Here is an 18,036-nt window from a genome sequence, read left to right as displayed (position 1 = left end):
GGGATTACAGTTATTGGCTTTTTTCTAAAATATGCTTTTATTCCACTACTTTCCATTTCCTTTCTTCTAAGCACCATTCCCCTGGAAGTTGTGGATTTTCTGCACTCAGATTATTAATACCACCCTTGCCCCAGTTGCTAGGAAGTTCAGTGAGCAGTCAAAATGATTTTCTCTCCCTGCCAGGCTTCCAATTTACAACTCCCCCTTTGAACTATATCTGAGATTTACTTCAGATTCAGTTTCACACCCCACTTGATTTTACGCTCCATTGAGGTTAGCAAAGTGGAAAATCGGGTGAGCTGTAAAACAAATGTCCAACCTGAACCCATTCCATTCCTACCAGATGGCTTAAGTTAAATCAGGGGTAAAGAATGGGGCAAGACTGAGTACAGTATGCATGTTGGACCATCATTAGCATCATAGAATCGTAGAAACTTATACACAGGAGGCCAATTGTGCCTGAGGTGACTCTTTGAAAGAGCAGTAATGCTTAATACCCTGCTTTCAGTCCATAATCCTGTAAGGTTTTCATCCCCAAGTAGCTGTCCAACTCCCTTTTAATATTATTTATGGAATCAGCTTCCATGACCTTTTCAGGTAGAGCATTCCAGATCCCAAAAATTCTGAGAAAAAGTTTCCTAATTTCCCCTCTAGATCTTTGACCAGTGATTTTAAATTTATGACCTTGGGTTATTGACACATTCACCAGTGGGAATAACTGTTTTCCATCTACTCTAGCAAAACCTCAGCATAGTCATTTACGGGGAGAGAGTGAGAGAAACAGCGTGGTCATTTACAGGGAGAGAATGTGAGAGAAACAGCGTGGTCATTTACAGGGAATGTTAGAGAAACAGCGTAGTCATTTACAGGTGAGAAAGTGTGAGAGAAACAGCATGGTCATTTACAGGGTGAGTGTGAAAGAGAAACAGCGTGGTCATTTACAGCGAGGGAGTATGGAGAGCAGCTGATTGGTGAGTAGGATTGGTGAGTATTTCTAGTGTTTAAAGCAAAAGTAAGGCCTTTAGTTTGTGTTTAGATCTCTAGTCTTTTTTTTCTCTTTTCTTAAAGATAGCATGTTAAGTATAAGATCGATACAGGTGTGTACAAAAAATTATTATAATAAAGTGTGAAGAGTGGGAATACTAGAGTAATTAATTAATAAATTGAATAAAATACGATAGCGATGGCAGGACGGGTGATGTGTTGTTGCTACAGCATGTTGGAGCTGCTGGATGCCAAGGTGATCTAGAGTGAACACATCTGTACCAAGTGTTTGCAGCTCGAGGAACTTCAGATCCAAGTTAAGGAGCTGGAGTCCGAGCTGCAGACATTGCGTCACATCAGGGAGGGGGAAAGCCACCTGGAGACTTTGCTCCAGGAGGCGGTCACCCCTCTCAGATTAGGTAATTCAAATTTGGTCTGTGATCAGGGACAGGAGAGTGTGACTGCAGGTGAAGCAGGTTTGGGGACCGAGAGGGTAGCGTTCAAGGAGCCTCAGCCCCTGCAACTGTCCAACAGTTACAAGGTTCTTGCAAGCTGTGTAGATGAGGACCACAGGGAGGATGAGCGAACTAACCACGGCATCGTGGTAAAGGGAGCCATTCAAGTGAGGGGAGGAAATGGGAGTGTAGTAGTGGTAGGAGACAGTATAATTAGGGGGATAGATACTGTTCTCTGCAGCCGTGAGCGTGAGTGCTGAAGGCTGTGTTGCCTGCCTGGTGTCAGGGATAAGGACATCTTCTCAGGGCTGGAGAGGAACTTGGAGTGGGAGGGGAGGGATCCAGTTGTCACCATCCATGTTGGTATCAACGACATTGATAGGACTAGAAAGGAGGTTCTGCTGAAATAATTTGAACAGTTAGGAGCTAAATTAAAAAGCAGGACCTCCAAGGCAATAATCTCAGGATTGCTGCTTGAACCACAGGCAAATTGGCACAGGATAAATAACGTCAAGGAGGTGGCTCAGGGATTGGTGTGGGAAGAATGGGTTTCAGTTCATGGGGCACTGGCACCAGTACTGGAGTAGAAGGGAGCTTTTCTGGTGGGACGGGCTTCACTTGAACCGCGCTGGGACCAGTGTCCTGGCGAACCAAATAACTAGAGCTGTAGAGAGGACTTTAAACTAATTGGAGGGGGTGGGAGGGTTCTGGAAAGGGAATACGTAGGCTTACAAAGCAAAAGGACATGGCAGCCTTGCAGGGCAACTATTTAGGTAACGATACTCAATACGATAGATATACGATACTCATAACAATACGAGTGTGACAGGAAGGGACAGAGTGCACAAATATAAAAAAAAGCAGCAAATAGGGTCAAAGGGAGAAAAAATTGTAAAAAGGCAAAATTAATGGCTCTTTACTTAAATGCACGTAGTATTTGGAACAAAATAAATCAATTACCTGCACAAATAGAGGTTAATGGGTATGATCCTAGAGCTATTACGGAGATGTGGTTACACGGAAATCAAAGCTGGGAACTAAATATTCAGGGGTATGTAACCTTTCGAAAAGACAGGCAGGAAGGAAAGGGTGGTGGAGTAGCTTTGTTAGTATGAGATGGAATAAGTACGATAGCAAGAAAGGATCTCGGATTAGAAGATGCAGAATCCATATGGGTGGAGGTAAGAAATAGCAAGGGGAGGAAGACACTGCTGGGAGTAGTCTACAGGCCCCCTGACAGTAGCTATACTGTAGGACAGAGACTAAATCAGGAGAAAATGAGGGCATGTAAAAAGGCAGCACATTAATCATGGGTGACTTTAATCTTCATGTAGATTGGGAAAAGTAAATTGACAGAAATAGACACGAGCAAGAATTCATAGAGCATATTCAGGACTGTTGCTTAGAACAATATGTTGTAAATCCAACCAGGGATCAGGCTATTTTGGATCTGGTAATGCGTAATGAGGCAGGTTTAATAAATGATCTCAGAGTGAAAGATCTCCTAGGAAACAGTGACCATAATATGGTAGGATTTAGCATTCAGTTTAAGAGTGACTAGTGGAGTGCCACAGGGATCAGTGCTGGGGCCTCAATTATTTACAATATATATTAATGACTTAGATGAGGGAAGTGAATGTACTATCGCCAAGTTTCCGGATGACATAAAAATAAGTGGGAAAGCAAGTGGTGAGGATGACACAAGGAGTCTACAGAGGGATATAGACAGGTTAAGTGAGTGGGCAAAAAAGTGGCAGGTGGAATATAATGTGGGAAAATGTGAGGTTATGCACTTTGGCAGGAAGAACAGAGTAGCTAAATATTATTCAAATGGAGAAAGACTGCGGATGGCAGCAGCAAAGACGGATTTGGGAGTCCTTGTGCATGAATCCCAAAAAGCTAACAAAAAAGTTCAACAGGTAATAGGGAAGGCAAATGGAATATTGGCCTTTATTTCAAAGGGAATGGAGTATAAAAATAGGGAAGTCTTGCTAAAATTATACAAGGCACTAATTAGGCCACACCTAGAATACTGTGTACAGTTTTGGTCCCCTTATCTAAGGAAAGATATACTGGCATTGGAGGAAGTCCAGAGAAGCCTCACTAGGTTGATCCCAAGTATGGAGGGATTTTCTTATAAGGAGAGGTTGAGTAGGTTGGGCCTGTACTCATTGGAATTTAGAAGAGTGAGAGACGACCTTATTGAAACATATAAGATTCTTAGGGGGCTTAACAGGGTAGATACTGAGAGAAAAAACAAAAACAGAATTACCTGGAAAAACTCAGCAGGTCTGGCAGCATCGGCGGAGAAGAAATCAGTTAACGTTTCGAGCCTTCATGGCCCTTCGGCAGAACTGAAGTTCTTCAGTTCTGCCGAAGGGCAATGAAGGCTCGAAACGTTAACTGATTTCTTCTCCGCCGATGCTGCCAGACCTGCTGAGTTTTTCCAGGTAATTCTGTTTTTGTTTTGGATTTCCAGCATCCGCGGTAGCTTTTAGCTTTTTGTTTTTATCTAGATACTGAGAGGTTGGTTCTCCTTGTGGGAGAGTCTAGGACCAGAGGACATAATCTCAGAGTAAGGGAGCCCCCATTTAAAACAGAGATGAGGAGGAATTTCTTCTCTCGGAGGGTAGTCAACCTCTACCGTAGAGGGCTGTAAAGGCTGGGTCATTAAGTATATTCAAGGCTGAGATAGACAGATTTTTAATCAGTAAGGGAATCAAGGGTTATGGGGAAAAGGCAGGAAAGTGGAGTTGAGGATTATCAGATGAGCCATGATCTCATTGAATGGCGATGCATACTCAATGGGCCGAATGGCCTACTGCTGCTCCTACGTCGTATGATCTTATGGTCTAATCTCTCATTAGCTTGAAAACTTCAATTGGGTCATCCCTTAACCTTCTCTGTTCCAAGGCCAATAGTCCTAACTTTTCCAACCTCTCTTAGTTGAAGTCTCTCATCCCTAGTAATCTAAGGCCTTTACATTTTTCCTGAAGTGTGGTGTCCAAAATTGTGCAAAATGCTCCAGCTGAGGCTTAACCAGTAATTTATGAAGTTCTATCATTATTTCTATGCTTTTATATTCTACGCGTCTAGTTATAAACCCAAATAATCTGTATGTTTTTTTAACCACCTTATCAATTTGCCCATCTTTGTATGGACACAGGTCTTATCTACACTTATAAAAATCTTGCAATCAACAACATACTGTCTCTCCATATTAGTCCTTCAAGATTGGATCATTTCACATTTCCCTGCATTGAGCACCATCTGCTATGTTTCTTCCCATTTCACCATCCTTTCTATGTCATTCTGAAGTCCATAGCTAGTCTCATCCCTATCTGTTATTTCACGAAGTTTTGTCCTCATCTGCAAACTTTATAATGCTGCTCTAGTCTAGATTATAATAAAAACTGAAGAAAGTAATGGTCCCAAAAAGGAATCTTGGGAAACACCATTGCAAACCAATCTTAAAAAACATTGTGCAGTGTCACCACACAATGCTCATGATATATTTCATATTCCATTCTATTCTATGTGTACTTTGCTCAAAAGTACATCATTTGCTCAATGTCAGCTGATGCTTTGTCCTGAGCTATTTATTTGGCAGTTTTTGTCAGTGATGGTTTACCATTGCCTTCCACTCTCAGGGGGAGGGCAAGAAGACAAGCCCCAAGTCAAAAACAGAATTACCTGGAAAAACTCAGCAGGTCTGGCAGCATCGGTGGAGAAGAAATCAGTCAACGTTTCGAGTCTTCATGACCCTACGGCCCAAGTCTACCTCAGCTAGAATAGGAATTGAACCCATGATGTTGGCATTATTCTGAACCATACACTAGCCAACTGAGCTAACTAGCCCCACTCTGCATATAACGGTCACCATAAATATGTCCTTAATTTGTTTTTTATTCGTCCATGGGATGTAAGCATTGCTGGTAAGGCCAACACTTATTGCTCATACCTAATGGCCCTTGAAAAGGTGCTGGTGAGCCACCTTGAACTGCTGCAGTCCATGTCAGGTGCAGGTACACCACAGTGTTGCTAAGGAGGGAGTTCCAAAATTTTGGCCCAGTGACAGTGCAGGAATGGCAAAATATTAAGTCAGAATGGTGTGTGATTTGGAGGTGAACTTACAGGTAGTGGTGTTGCCATGCATTTGCTGCTTGTGTCCTTCCAGGTGGCTTTGGAAGGTGTTGTCGAAGGAACTTTGCTCCAGAGCAGAAGAGTTGCCGCAGTGCATCTTGTAGATGGTACATACTGCTGTCACTGTGTGCAGGTGTGGGAGGGAGTGTATGTTTAAGGTAGTAGATGGCATGCCAATCAAGCATTGTTCTGGATGCTATTGAGCTTCTTGAGTGTTGATGGAGCTGCACTCATCCAGGCAAGTGGAAAGTATTCCATCACACTCCTGACATGTGCCTTGTAGATGGTGGACAGGGTTGGGGAGTCAGAAGGTGAGTTAGTCGCCAGAGATTTCCCAGCCTTTGCTTCCCAGCTCTTATAGTCACACTATTTATATGGCTGTTCCAGTTAAGTTTCTGGTCAATGGTAACCCCCAGGATTTGATGGTTGGGGATTCAGTGCTGTTTATGCCATTGGACATCAAGGGGAGATGGTCAGGTTCTCTCTTATTGGAGATAGATAGCTATAGGTAACTTTGGAGATAAATGCCTGGCATTTATGTGGCACAAATGTTATTTGTCATTTCTCAGCCCAAGATTAGGGGCCCGATTGTCACTCCCGGGTCAGGTGTGCAGAGATGGGGGAATTCCCGGCTCTGCGAACCTGGCCTTTAAAAATGGCCATTGCAGTTGGGATATTTGTTCCGGGGGCAGGCTGGATCGGAAGTCAGGCCCACTGTCCCTGGAACAAGCACAGAGGCTGCCCAGTGTGGAGGTTGACTGGGCGGAAGGCCTTTTGTTAAGTTTTTTTTAAAGAAAACAAAAAGCAGCCCACCAGCCCTCATCCCAGTCACACCCACACATTTTTATGCCCATCCATGCCAATCTAGGCCACCTCATGCCCACAGCCCCAAGGACCCTTATACCCCTATGCCAACCTATTCACCTCTACCAACCCCATGGCCCCTCATACCCCCAATGCCCCCATATCTCCATGGTCTTTCACAGCCCCTGGACAGAATTTTCCATGCCCATTAGCAGCAGGCATATTTGGCAGCCTGAGCTGACAATATGGTGGGAAGGCCAAAGGTCATGAAACCGTCAATGGCGGGATGCGTTTTCCGCCGATATGTTTCGCAACAGCATAAATAAAGCGTGCACCTGGCGAGCTGTACTTCGAGGGGAACTTAGAGGTGAGTGTCCAGTAACGTCACGTAGCGCTCGTGAGGGCTGCCTGTTGGACTTCAAGGGTGAGGCGTTGAGGCGCCACGCATTCAGGTGGGGGCACAGGCAAGTCACATTTTCCCAGCTGGCCGACAGTGCGGTGCTGGGGCAACGGTTGCCCTGCGGTTGAGGTGACATTGGGGGGGGTGCGGTGGTGGTGCAAATGCTGCCTTATGGTTCAAGCAAGTTGTGGGGGGTGGGAGCAAGCGATGCACTGCGGTTGAGGCGAGATGGGTGGGGAGGGGTCAAAGGTTGCACTGCGGTTGAGGTGACTTATGGGGATGTATGGATTGCCCTGTGGTTGAAGGTAGTGCACAAGTACGTGCAGGGTTGGGGGGGTGGGGAAAGGCCATGTATTAGGGAAACCTTGTATAGAGTGACCATTCCTGTGCAGCTGAGAGTTCAGGCACAGCCACATTGACATGCTTGGAGTTAGGCCTCTAGCTTATCTGCTCACTCAAGCAATGCAGAGGCATGAAAGTGCCACCAAGTGCTCCAAAGCTTTTCACCCCTCGGGCACAGACTGCAAACTAATGAGCGTTTTAGTGAACTGCGGAACAATTGGACACCTGTGCACATTGTATAATCTCCTTGCTAAAGCTGGCCATGGAACAGTCACTGGTGGAGGTGCTCACAGCCCCTTGCAATGCCACCATTCCAGTTTGGACCAGTCTCCCCCATAGTTCAAGCTAACAGTGCAGCCTTGCAGTACGGGTTAGGAGAATGTCTGCACCTGAGCTGAGAGCACAGCATGCAGTCCAGTGGGCAAAGCTGCCACCAATTGGTCAGGTGGAGTAGGGCAGAGTTGGGTGGGATTTCTGACAGCCATGCAGCGCACTAAACTCTAGTGATCCAAGTGGGGGCCAGCACTCTCTGGGATGCGTTAATGGGCCTTCAGACTTAACCAAGAGAGGTTCTTAGAACCCCCCAGCTAACTCATATGTCTCCCTCTTTCATCCTACAGGAGGAGTGCATTAAGAGCATGGAGCCTGCTGACACAGCTATACGCCTCGTGTCTTACAGAGAGCGGAGACGAAGGAGAAGAGAGGTGCCTGGCTGGGCAGAGGGAGGAGCAGCACCCTCAGGAAGGGGCGGCTGGGGCGGCTGGGGCTCCCACGCACACAGCTGAAGAGCCACACTGAGTTGTCGCTGGTTGGCGCCTAGCTAGACCCAGGGTCTATAGACGCCGCCCTTCATTCCTGCAGATGATCGAGAACCAGTGCTGCCAAAGATTGCACATGTCTAGGGAACTGATCGGTCACATCTATTGCAGGATTTGGTGCCACAGGGACATGGAGGGCATCCATTGACAGTGACTGTGAAAGTTAATGCAGCGCTCAATTTTTACATGGGTGGCTCCTTTCAGGGCTCCACAGGTGACAACTGTGGAGTATCGAAAGCCTCCACCCACAAATGCATCCATGAGTTCACAGCTGCCATCTTCGCGAAGGCTCACGACTTTGTGCATTTCGCCTGGGACCAGGAAAGCCATGATGCAAGAGCACTGGGGTTAGCCCAGATCTCAGGTGTTCCACAGGTGCAGGGTGCCAACAACTGTACTCATGTGGCGCTCAGATCTCGTGGCAACAAGCAGTCAACTGTGTCAATGGCAAGGGCCATTGAATGTGCAGCTGGTGTGCGACCACTACAAATGCATCCTGCAGGCGTGCACATGGTTTCCAGGAAGTGTCCACGACTCCTACATTCTCAATAGGTCTCAGATTCGTGACGTCTTCCAGTGTCCACAGAGGCTGCAGGGATGGCTCCTCGGGGACAAGGACTACCCACAGAGGTCGTGGCTGATGACACCCATGCAGCAGATCGAAGGTACAACGAAGCTCATGCTGAAAATTGCACCTTGGTGGAGCAAACCATCGGGATTCTGAAAATGAGTTCTGGTGCCTGGACCGGTCTAGTGGGGCCCCTGCAATATAGTCCACAGTGGGTGTCACGCATCATCGTTGCCTGCTGCACCCTTTACCACCTGGCGTGGCAACAGGGAGAGGAGTTGGCTGAGGAGGAGATGGTGGAGCTGGACGCCTCCTCCGACAAGGAGAACATCAACAAGAATGGGGGTGAGGAGGTGCTCGAAGACGAGGATGGCGGCAATGAGGCAGGCACACTTGGGAGGCCTTCAACATTTGACTCTAATCTGGCTGATGACAGCGCACAAATCCTCTGTGATAAGGCTCCTGTTATGGAGACGCAGTGGAGAGCCTAATAGTCGCTCAATTCCAAGAGGATGATGACGTGCAGTGAGGACACTCCATAGATCTTCACATTGCCTGTGAATGTCTGACTCCTGTCTGGCTGAGGGCAGCTCGCTTGCAACTCTGTGATCAGGGTCAGTTCATGGAGATACAGCCGTGAAACTTTGCATCTCATCTTTTGTCAGCCTTCAGTGCCTGACCCCTTCAGGAGCACTGCATCACCGGACACAGATGCTGACAAGGCAAAGGTGCAACGGTGATGCGTGACACCCACTGTGGACTATATTGCAGGGCTCCACCAGGACTGGTCCAGGCATTGGAAACACATTTTCAGCATCCTGATGGTTTGCTTCACCAAGATGCAAGTTGCAGCATGAGCTTCGTTGTACCTTCGCTCTGCTGCATTCTGAGGTCGCCGCATGGGTGTCATCAGCCACGTCCTCTGTGGGTCGCCCTTGTCCCTGAGGACCCATCCCTGCAGCTTCTGTGGACCCTGGAAGATGTCAGGGATCTGAGACCTATTGAGAATGTAGGAGTTGTGGGCACTCCCTGGGAACCATGCAGGATGTGTTTGTGGTAGTCGCTCATCAGCTGAACATTCAGTGAGTGAAGCCTTGACGCCTGCCTACAATATTCTGGCAGAAATGACATGTACCATCAAGGTGCAGGCATCAGTAATATGTCCAGTAAGCGTGAAGCTGGATCATCATTTCGGTCTGAAGACTGCGCAAAGCACAGGGAAGAGGCCCTGGACTGAGACACTTGCCTTTTTCTTGAGCAGGAACCAAGGTTTCACATTTGAGTGACATGAATACTGCTCATCAGAACAAGAAGCCATAGGCAGGGAGACATTCTTGGGAGTTTATTTGCAATAGTGAACATTATGTACAAGTGATTAACACCCATGCCCAGGCTGTGCTTCCTGATTGGTCTCAGCTGTAGCTCATTACTGCTCAGCTGTGTACTGTTGCTGTGGGTTGTGCTTGGTGCTGGCTGTGGCTGTCCCTGCTGCTGTGGGATTTCCTGTGGCTGTTCCTGCTGCTGTGGGATTTCCTGTGGCTGTCCCTGCTGCTGTGGGATTTCCTGTGGCTGTCCCTGCTGCTGTGGGATTTCCTGTGGCTGTTCCTGTGGCTGTTCCTGCTGCTGTGGGATTTCCTGTGGCTGTTCCTGCTGCTGTGGGATTTCCTGTGGCTGTTCCTGCTGCTGTGGGATTTCCTGTGGCTGTTCCTGCTGCTGTGGGATTTCCTGTGGCTGTCCCTGTTGCTGTGGAATTTCCTGTGGCTGTTCCTGTTGCTGTGGAATTTCCTGTGGCTGTCCCTGTTGCTGTGGAATTTCCTGTGGCTGTTCCTGCTGCTGTGGGATTTCCGGTGGCTGTTCCTGCTGCTGTGGAATTTCCTGTGGCTGTCCCTGTTGCTGTGGAATTTCCTGTGGCTGTCCCTGTTGCTGTGGAATTTCCTGTGGCTGTTCCTGCTGCTGTGGGATTTCCGGTGGCTGTTCCTGCTGCTGTGGGATTTCCGGTGGCTGTTCCTGCTGCTGTGGGATTTCCTGTGGCTGTTCCTGCTGCTGTGGGATTTCCTGTGGCTGTTCCTGCTGCTGTGGGATTTCCTGTGGCTGTTCCTGCTGCTGTGGGATTTCCTGTGGCTGTCCCTGTTGCTGTGGAATTTCCTGTGGCTGTCCCTGTTGCTGTGGAATTTCCTGTGGCTGTTCCTGCTGCTGTGGGATTTCCGGTGGCTGTTCCTGCTGCTGTGGAATTTCCTGTGGCTGTTCCTGCTGCTGTGGGATTTCCTGTGGCTGTTCCTGCTGCTGTGGGATTTCCTGTGGCTGTCCCTGTTGCTGTGGGATTTCCTGTGGCTGTTCCTGCTGCTGTGGGATTTCCTGTGGCTGTCCCTGCTGCTGTGGGATTTCCTGTGGCTGTTCCTGCTGCTGTGGGATTTCCTGTGGCTGTTCCTGCTGCTGTGGGATTTCCTGTGGCTGTTCCTGCTGCTGTGGGATTTCCTGTGGCTGTCCCTGTTGCTGTGGGATTTCCTGTGGCTGTTCCTATTGTTGTGTTGCTGTCCTCCCTCAAGCCTTCTTCCATCCTTTCTGTTGCTGGGGACCTAGAGATGCAATATCTGAGGTGGGTGTCTGGACTTTTGTTTGGTGGGGGCTGAAGACAGCCGTGTGTTCTGTAGGGGGAGGAAAGAAGACCGCTGCAGAGACTTGGAGGAGAAGGGGTGTGTGTTGTTTAAGATCTTGCCACCACCACCACTCCCCTCCCCACCCCCGGCCCTCCTCGCTCCAACCATGTCTGAGTCCAGGTAGCTGGTGCTGCCTGGTGAAGAGGGACAGGACTGACTCCTGTCTGCCAGGCAGTACCGGCTGCCTAGTGAGGACACGCCCTCCCTCTACAGGAAGAACATTGAGGCCCCCACCAACACTCCACTCCACTGAGTGACATGCACCTACCCTTTACCCTGTCCCTCCTGTGTCACCCTGTCCTTTACCCCTCTCTCTCCTCTCTGTTTCTGTCAGCCCGGAGGAGGGGGTTACACCATCCTTTCCCCCTTTCCCCGGGGTGGGATATTGCTGAATATAGAGCTCAGATTCAGAGTCGCTCAGCCCCTATGGCTGCAACAGGGTCACTTGTAGCCGGGCCTTCCTGGGCGAATGTGGAGGCGGTGCTGTTACCGGTGGCGGGGCCCCCCAAGAAAACCTATGCGGGTGCAGCTGCTCCGGTGGCCCCGTCACCTTTCCACCTCCTCACCAAGGCTCTGGGGTGAAGAGCTACACTCACCCCAAAATGATGATTGAGGTGTGCATAAAGGCTACGGCTGGGATTGTCGGCCCCTCAGCTGTTGTTGCCGCCTTGATTGGACCATTTTTGATGACATATATCTGGTCCGGGACGTGATCCATTTTTCTCAGAGGACTGGTCTGTCGAGCGCCTTCCTGTCACTTGACCAGGAGAAAGCGTTCGACAGGGTGGATCACGAATATTTATTCAGGACTCTGCGAGCATTCGGGTTCAGGACACATTTCGTCACCCCGGATCCAACTTCTGTACCCTGCCACTGAGTGTCTAGTGAAGGTTAACGGGTCCCTGATGGCACCCCTTCGCTTTGGGAGAGGGGTACGTCAGAGCTGCCCCCTGTATGGCCAATTGTATTCTATCTGCTTGGAGCCTTTCCTGTGCCTCTTGTGGAGGAGGTTGTCGGGATCAGTTCTGCGTGGGCCGGGCATCTGTGTGGTTCTCTCGGCTTACGCCGATGACATGCTCCTCATGTTCACCAACCCGGCTGACCTGCGGAGGATGTACAAATGCCAGGAGGTCTACCCTGCCGTGTCCTCTGCCAGGATCAACTGGGACAAGTGTTCTGGGCTCCTGGCCGGTCAGTGGCAGATGGATCCCCTAGCTGAGGAGCCCAGGCCTTTCACCTGGAGCAGGACCAGCCTCCTGTACCTGGGGGTCGACCTCTGTCCTGCTGAGGAACCCTGGCCAGCAAAGTGGCAGGAGCTGGAGGCCAAAATCACCACTCGCCTGCGGCGCTGGACAGGACATCTCCAAGTGCTCTCCTACTGGGATCAAGTTCTGGTCATAAACCAGCTGATTGCCGCCATGTTGTGGTACCGGCTGATCACTTTGACCCCTCCCCCGGATTTTGTCATGAAAATCCAGAGAACGCTTGTCAACTTCTTCTAGGACAAAAGGCTACACTGGGTCACTGCTGAGGTTCTGAGTCTCCTGCTTAGGGAGGTGTGCCTGCGCATCCAGGTGGCGACTTTCCACCTTCAAGCCCTGCAGCGATACCTTTACGTCAATCCCCCTCCGAGATGGTGTGCCCTGGCGACATTTTTCTTCTGCCAGGTACACGGCCTGAATTATGACGTGCAGGAGCACAAGTCTTCAGTAGAACTGTCAGAGCCCATAGCCTTTGCTGTATCTAGTGCCTTCAGCCATTTCTTCATACCTGATAGAATAAATTGAATTGGCTGAAGACTGGCACTTGTGATGCTGGGGATCTCAGAGGAGGCTGAGATGGATCATCCATTTGACATTTCTGGCTGAAGAGAGTTGCAAATGCTTCAGCCATGTCTTTTTCACTGATGTGCTAGGCTACCCTATCACTGAGAATGGGGATGTTTGTAGAACCTCCACCTCTGATTAGTTGTTTAATTGTCCAGCACCATTCACAACTGAATACGATAGGACTTTGATCTGATCAGTTGGTTGTCGGATTGCTTTATCCTAAGCATGCTGCTTGCACTGTTTAGCATGTATGTAGTCCCATGTTAGCTTCACATGCACCTCATTTGTAGGAATGTCTGGTGCGATTCCTGTATTGCTCTCCTGCATTCCTCATCAGACCAGGGTTGATCCCTTGGCTTGATGGTAATAGTATAGCGAGAGATATGCCAGGCCATGAGGTTACAGATTATGGTTGAATACAAATCTGTTGCCCACAACACCTCATGGGTGCTCAGTTTTGAGCTACTAGATCTCTTCTAAATCTATCCCATTTGGACAGTGGTAGGGGCACTCAACATGATGGAGGGTATCCTCAGTGTGAAAACAGGACTTTGTTTCCTCAAGTACTATGTGATGGTCACTCCTACCAATACTGTCATGGATAGATGCATCCACAATAGAAAGATTGGTGAGGGTGAGGTAAAGTATGTTTTCCCTCTTGTTTGTTTTCTTACTATCTGCCACAGGCTTAATCTGACAGAAATGTCCTTCAGGACTTGGCCAGCTCAGTTCGTAGTGGTGCTGCCGTGTCACTCTTGGTGATGGGCACTACACCCTTTCTACCCTCAATGCGTCTTCCAAGTGGTATTCACCATGGAGGAACATGGATTCATCAGCTGAGGGAGGGTGGTAGGAGGTAATTGTTAACAGAAACCAAGCCAGTTGGTGAAGTCAAACCAAGATACAGAGCTTTTCTTTACCAAGAGAGTTTACTAATTTTGTTCAGTCTCATACTTCTCCTCCAACACCCAGTGTCCCAGCTATCCCCTATTTATATGCGATCAAGGTACTTAATTAAACAATGCCCTTCATCTGTGTCTCTTAACAATTTAAATAATATATTTAACAGTAATCAGGGGAAGATTTCCTTGCTCACTTTTGATTTGCCACTATGAGTCTCCATGAGGCCTATTCCCTCACCAGGACTACAACATAAACTGGGATAATTCTAAGATTAATTGTACCCAACTTGATCTCAATCACAATCAAAACCTAAAACTGAAGAACCAAATCAGAGACCCACCCATAGACAGACAAAATCAGAGACAGTCTAGAATGACAACCCAACCAGCAGTGCCATTAGCAGACAGGACATTCCTTTATTCCATTCCCCAGACAAATTGAATACCAATGACTAAGAACAGACAAAATGCTTCAATTACTATTCCGCAATGTACTAAAGTGCACAACAATTTTGAAAAATCTAAATGCATCAATAAAGTCTGTCCTCAAGCAACGTAAAATTGAAATCCACAGCGGCTTCAGAAAATATAGATCTGAATGTAAGAAAACTCTTGAAAAATATATATAAAATAGTTTTAAGAGTGAAGTATGTTTTACGGTAAGCTGTATCCATGCTATGATTTTCTGGTGTTCATTTTATTTTGAATTAAACACCTAGTAAGAAAAACAATTTCACATGGCATGGACTCGATGAGCCAAATGGTCTCTTTTCGTGATATAATTTTCTGGTGTTTATTTTATTATGAACTAATCTCCTATTAAGAAAAGCTATTTATTAAGGCATAGACTTGATGTACTGAATGAGATCTTATGTACCATAATGGCTTTAAGACTCTATAATATCTAAAAACATTATTTTTTAGCTGTAATGTATCTATATCATAAGACAATAATGCACCCTTTTGTTGAATAAGTCAATTATGTAACAATCACAGCTGAATGAGAAAATAAAAATAAAGTTATTAACTTAAGTTGCCTGCCAGCATCTTCTCAGTGGAAGTAGTGCAAGATATGGAAAATAGAAAGATAAACAAAAACAAAGAAATGAAAGCAAATATATTGACTTACCAATGCCATATTTATTCCGGTAATATTCTTTTGTGAATTCATCGCAATCACAGAGAACCACCTTCCGTCCCCAGGCATTTATCACTGTCCCAATCATCAGGTCACAATCCTTGTAGAACTCCTGGTACACATTTCCAGTCTAGAACATTACAATTATAATTGCGTAAGCATGCATCAATAACTTAATGAGCCTTTTTAAATACATTATAATGAGTAAATCTTCAAGTGCTGATTTTGGTTATCTACCTTAAGGCTATCCAGGATATAGTGGCTTTCATGCCCCATTGGTGCAGTAGTGTTCAGTATTGTACGATCTGTAATTTCACCTGGGTGATATAACCGATCTGGAACATGCTTTCAACAAAAATAGAATATTCAGAATATCAGGGAGAGATTATTCATCCTGCCTTCCTCCTAGTTGCAGACACAGCTCTGTCAAAGCCCAACCATACTAGATTTTGTGAAGAGCGATGAGCCAGAAGTAAAGGAGCATCTTTGCGAACAGTGATTGTAACATGATTGAAGTTGATGTTATGTTTGAGAGGGAGGAAGGAGAGTCACAAAGCTTAAGCAAGGCCGATGAAGAAATTATACATAAACTGACTGCAGTAAATGGGGCCAAACTGTTAATGGGTAAATCTACAAACAGTGAAAGATATTCAAAGTGTTATTTGGTACAAAACCAGTACATACTACTAAAAGGCAAAAGCTTCACTGAGTAGTTAGGCAAACACAATCAACAAATGACATAAGGTACAGTATAAAATTAAAAGGGAAGACTTAAAGAAATGTGAAGAAAAGGGGAAATCCAGCAGCCTGGGGAAGCAATAAAAAGCAAAAATGGAATACAAGGAAAGTATTAAGAGCTGCAAAAAGGAAAATGAGAAATACTTGCAAGGATTATCAAGGCTAACAGTAAAAGTTTTTATAAACATACGAAGAGAAAAAGAATGGCTAAGGGAAATGTGGGCCAATTAAAGATAGACACAGATGTTACTGTAATCAACAATGAGGAAGTGGCAAACTTATTAAATTAGTATTTTGCATCCGTCTTCATAGTAGATGAAAGGGACACAATAACAGTGATACAAGGGTAATTTAAAATAAATCAAGGAGAGAACTTCAGTGAATTTAATTCAAGTAAAAATATGGCATGGAGAAAATAATGAGACTTCAGATAGTCAAATCACCAGGACTTGATGTTTTCCACCCCAGGGCATTAAAAGAAATAGGTGAAGAAATTGCAGAAGCATTAGTTATTATCTTCCAAAGCCCTCTTGAACTGGAAAATTGCAAATGTTACTCCAGTATTTAAGAAGGTTAGGAGACTGATACCATACAACTATCAGTTTAACAGCAGTTGTGGGGAAGTTACTCACTTCTGTCCTTCGGGACAGGATAGCAAAGCAGTTGGCTAAAATTGAGCTGATTAGAGAAAGAGCACAGGTTTGTGAAGGATAAATAATCCCTAAATAATCTAGTTGAATTTTTTCAGGAGGTCACTGTTGTACGATGTTGGATATCACTTGGTAGGTCTTAATGAAGTCTTCATAGTCTTAAGTAGGTTAAGTGTATGCATTATTTAGCTACAAGAACTATGTACATATATACGTAAATGGCTCAAGCTAAGGGCTTTCTCCATGCTTGCTTGCCCTATACTAGACTCTCCCCTAGGTGCGGGTCTAGTACCTTCTTATATCACTGCCTGGGCAATACTGCACTAAGTCCCACATTAACCCTATGTGTGCCAGGCCTTTATACTACACCACCCCCCAAGTCTTTATCCAATATATTTCAAGTTATTTTAGTTTACCCCATGTATTTGCATCGTTATTACTAACTCATTCTTCCCCCGACCCATCAAGTCTCTGAGTTCATAGGTTCATGCAGTCTGGAGGCCTTATAACCCTTCCGTATCTCACTTGCACTACTGTTGGAGGAGTGGCAGGCTCTGTCATAGCTCTGTTGATTTGGAGGTTGTTCTGGCATCTGGGTATCTTTTTATCCTCTTTTTCCGTTCCTTGATATTGAACTGCTCTTTGTCGACTCAGCAGTTGCGGTGATAAGTAGTTGCTGATTTATCCCGGTTTTTCCAGGATGGACGAACACTGTGCTCATCCCCATAGCATTTTTTCCTATTCTTTCATCATGTGGCTCGCTGCAACACATATAGAAGTTCATGTTTCAACAATTAACTTCATTCCCACCTGTTGCACAATTTTGCCAAATTTTGGATTACTTTCTTCTTTTCCCATTGTTTTTCAAGCTTATGAATCCTTTCATTCAGCTCCACAACAACTCTGGTAAGTTGAGTTGTTTGTGTTTCAGAGTTATCTGCGGAACTCTTGTATAAGTTTAACAACCTCGCCTGGACATTCCGTTCTTTTCGGAATCTTTCTTCTATGGTCACTAGCTGCTCCTTAGAATCTATCAATTTGTTCTTTAGATCATCAATTTGTTCTGTAGAATTCACCTTTTCTGCTTTTAATGTCTGGATTTTTTCTTCCATACTGGTCATCTCATCCTTCATGTTGTTCAGATTGGACTGAATTTCAAGAAATTCATCAGTTTTGGCTGTTAATTCTGCTTTCAAGCAACCACTCTCGTTCATTAACAATTCCTTCTCCAGGATTTTGCACTATGTTTACTAAAGACTTCTGTTGCTTGAAGTTCATCAAGTTTTAATTGAAGTTCCATTTTTGTTGAATTTGTTTCTACAAGTTCATCATTTAAGCATTTCAAGTCCACTGTGAACAACATTCCAATGTTCTCATTTGTTCTCGTTTTTCCTTATCAAACGCATCTTTCATATGTGAAAGCTGATTCTCTGCACTGATCAGCTTTTCCTTGGCAGAATATAATTCCCCTGCGCTATTGTTCAAGCTCGTATTCTGTAATTGTGCTTCTGCTATTTGTTTTTGAGACTCCTCACACTCTTTTGTGAGTGCTTCTACTTTCTCTTGCGATTCTAGGTTCTTGATTTTCATCTCCTCATATAGCTCCTT

The 18,036-nt window shown here is 46.0% G+C and overlaps 1 protein-coding gene across 1 annotated transcript in view; it reads right to left on the bottom strand.

Moving 5' to 3' along the window:
• The window catches only part of efhc2 (EF-hand domain (C-terminal) containing 2), a 129,200-nt gene that overhangs the window by 68,311 nt on the left and 42,853 nt on the right, over nt 1-18,036 (bottom strand). Inside the window, exons 6-7 of the mRNA XM_078560508.1 lie at nt 15,278-15,385; nt 15,032-15,170 (exon numbers count right to left, since the gene is read on the bottom strand). Coding sequence (XP_078416634.1) covers nt 15,032-15,170; nt 15,278-15,385 — 247 coding nt within the window. The remainder of the gene's footprint in view (nt 1-15,031; nt 15,171-15,277; nt 15,386-18,036) is intronic.

The sequence above is a fragment of the Cetorhinus maximus genome, chromosome 16 (genome assembly GCF_964194155.1).
Source record: "Cetorhinus maximus chromosome 16, sCetMax3.hap1.1, whole genome shotgun sequence".
Taxonomy (NCBI): domain Eukaryota; kingdom Metazoa; phylum Chordata; class Chondrichthyes; order Lamniformes; family Cetorhinidae; genus Cetorhinus; species Cetorhinus maximus.
This window is presented reverse-complemented; position numbering and strand designations above follow the sequence as displayed.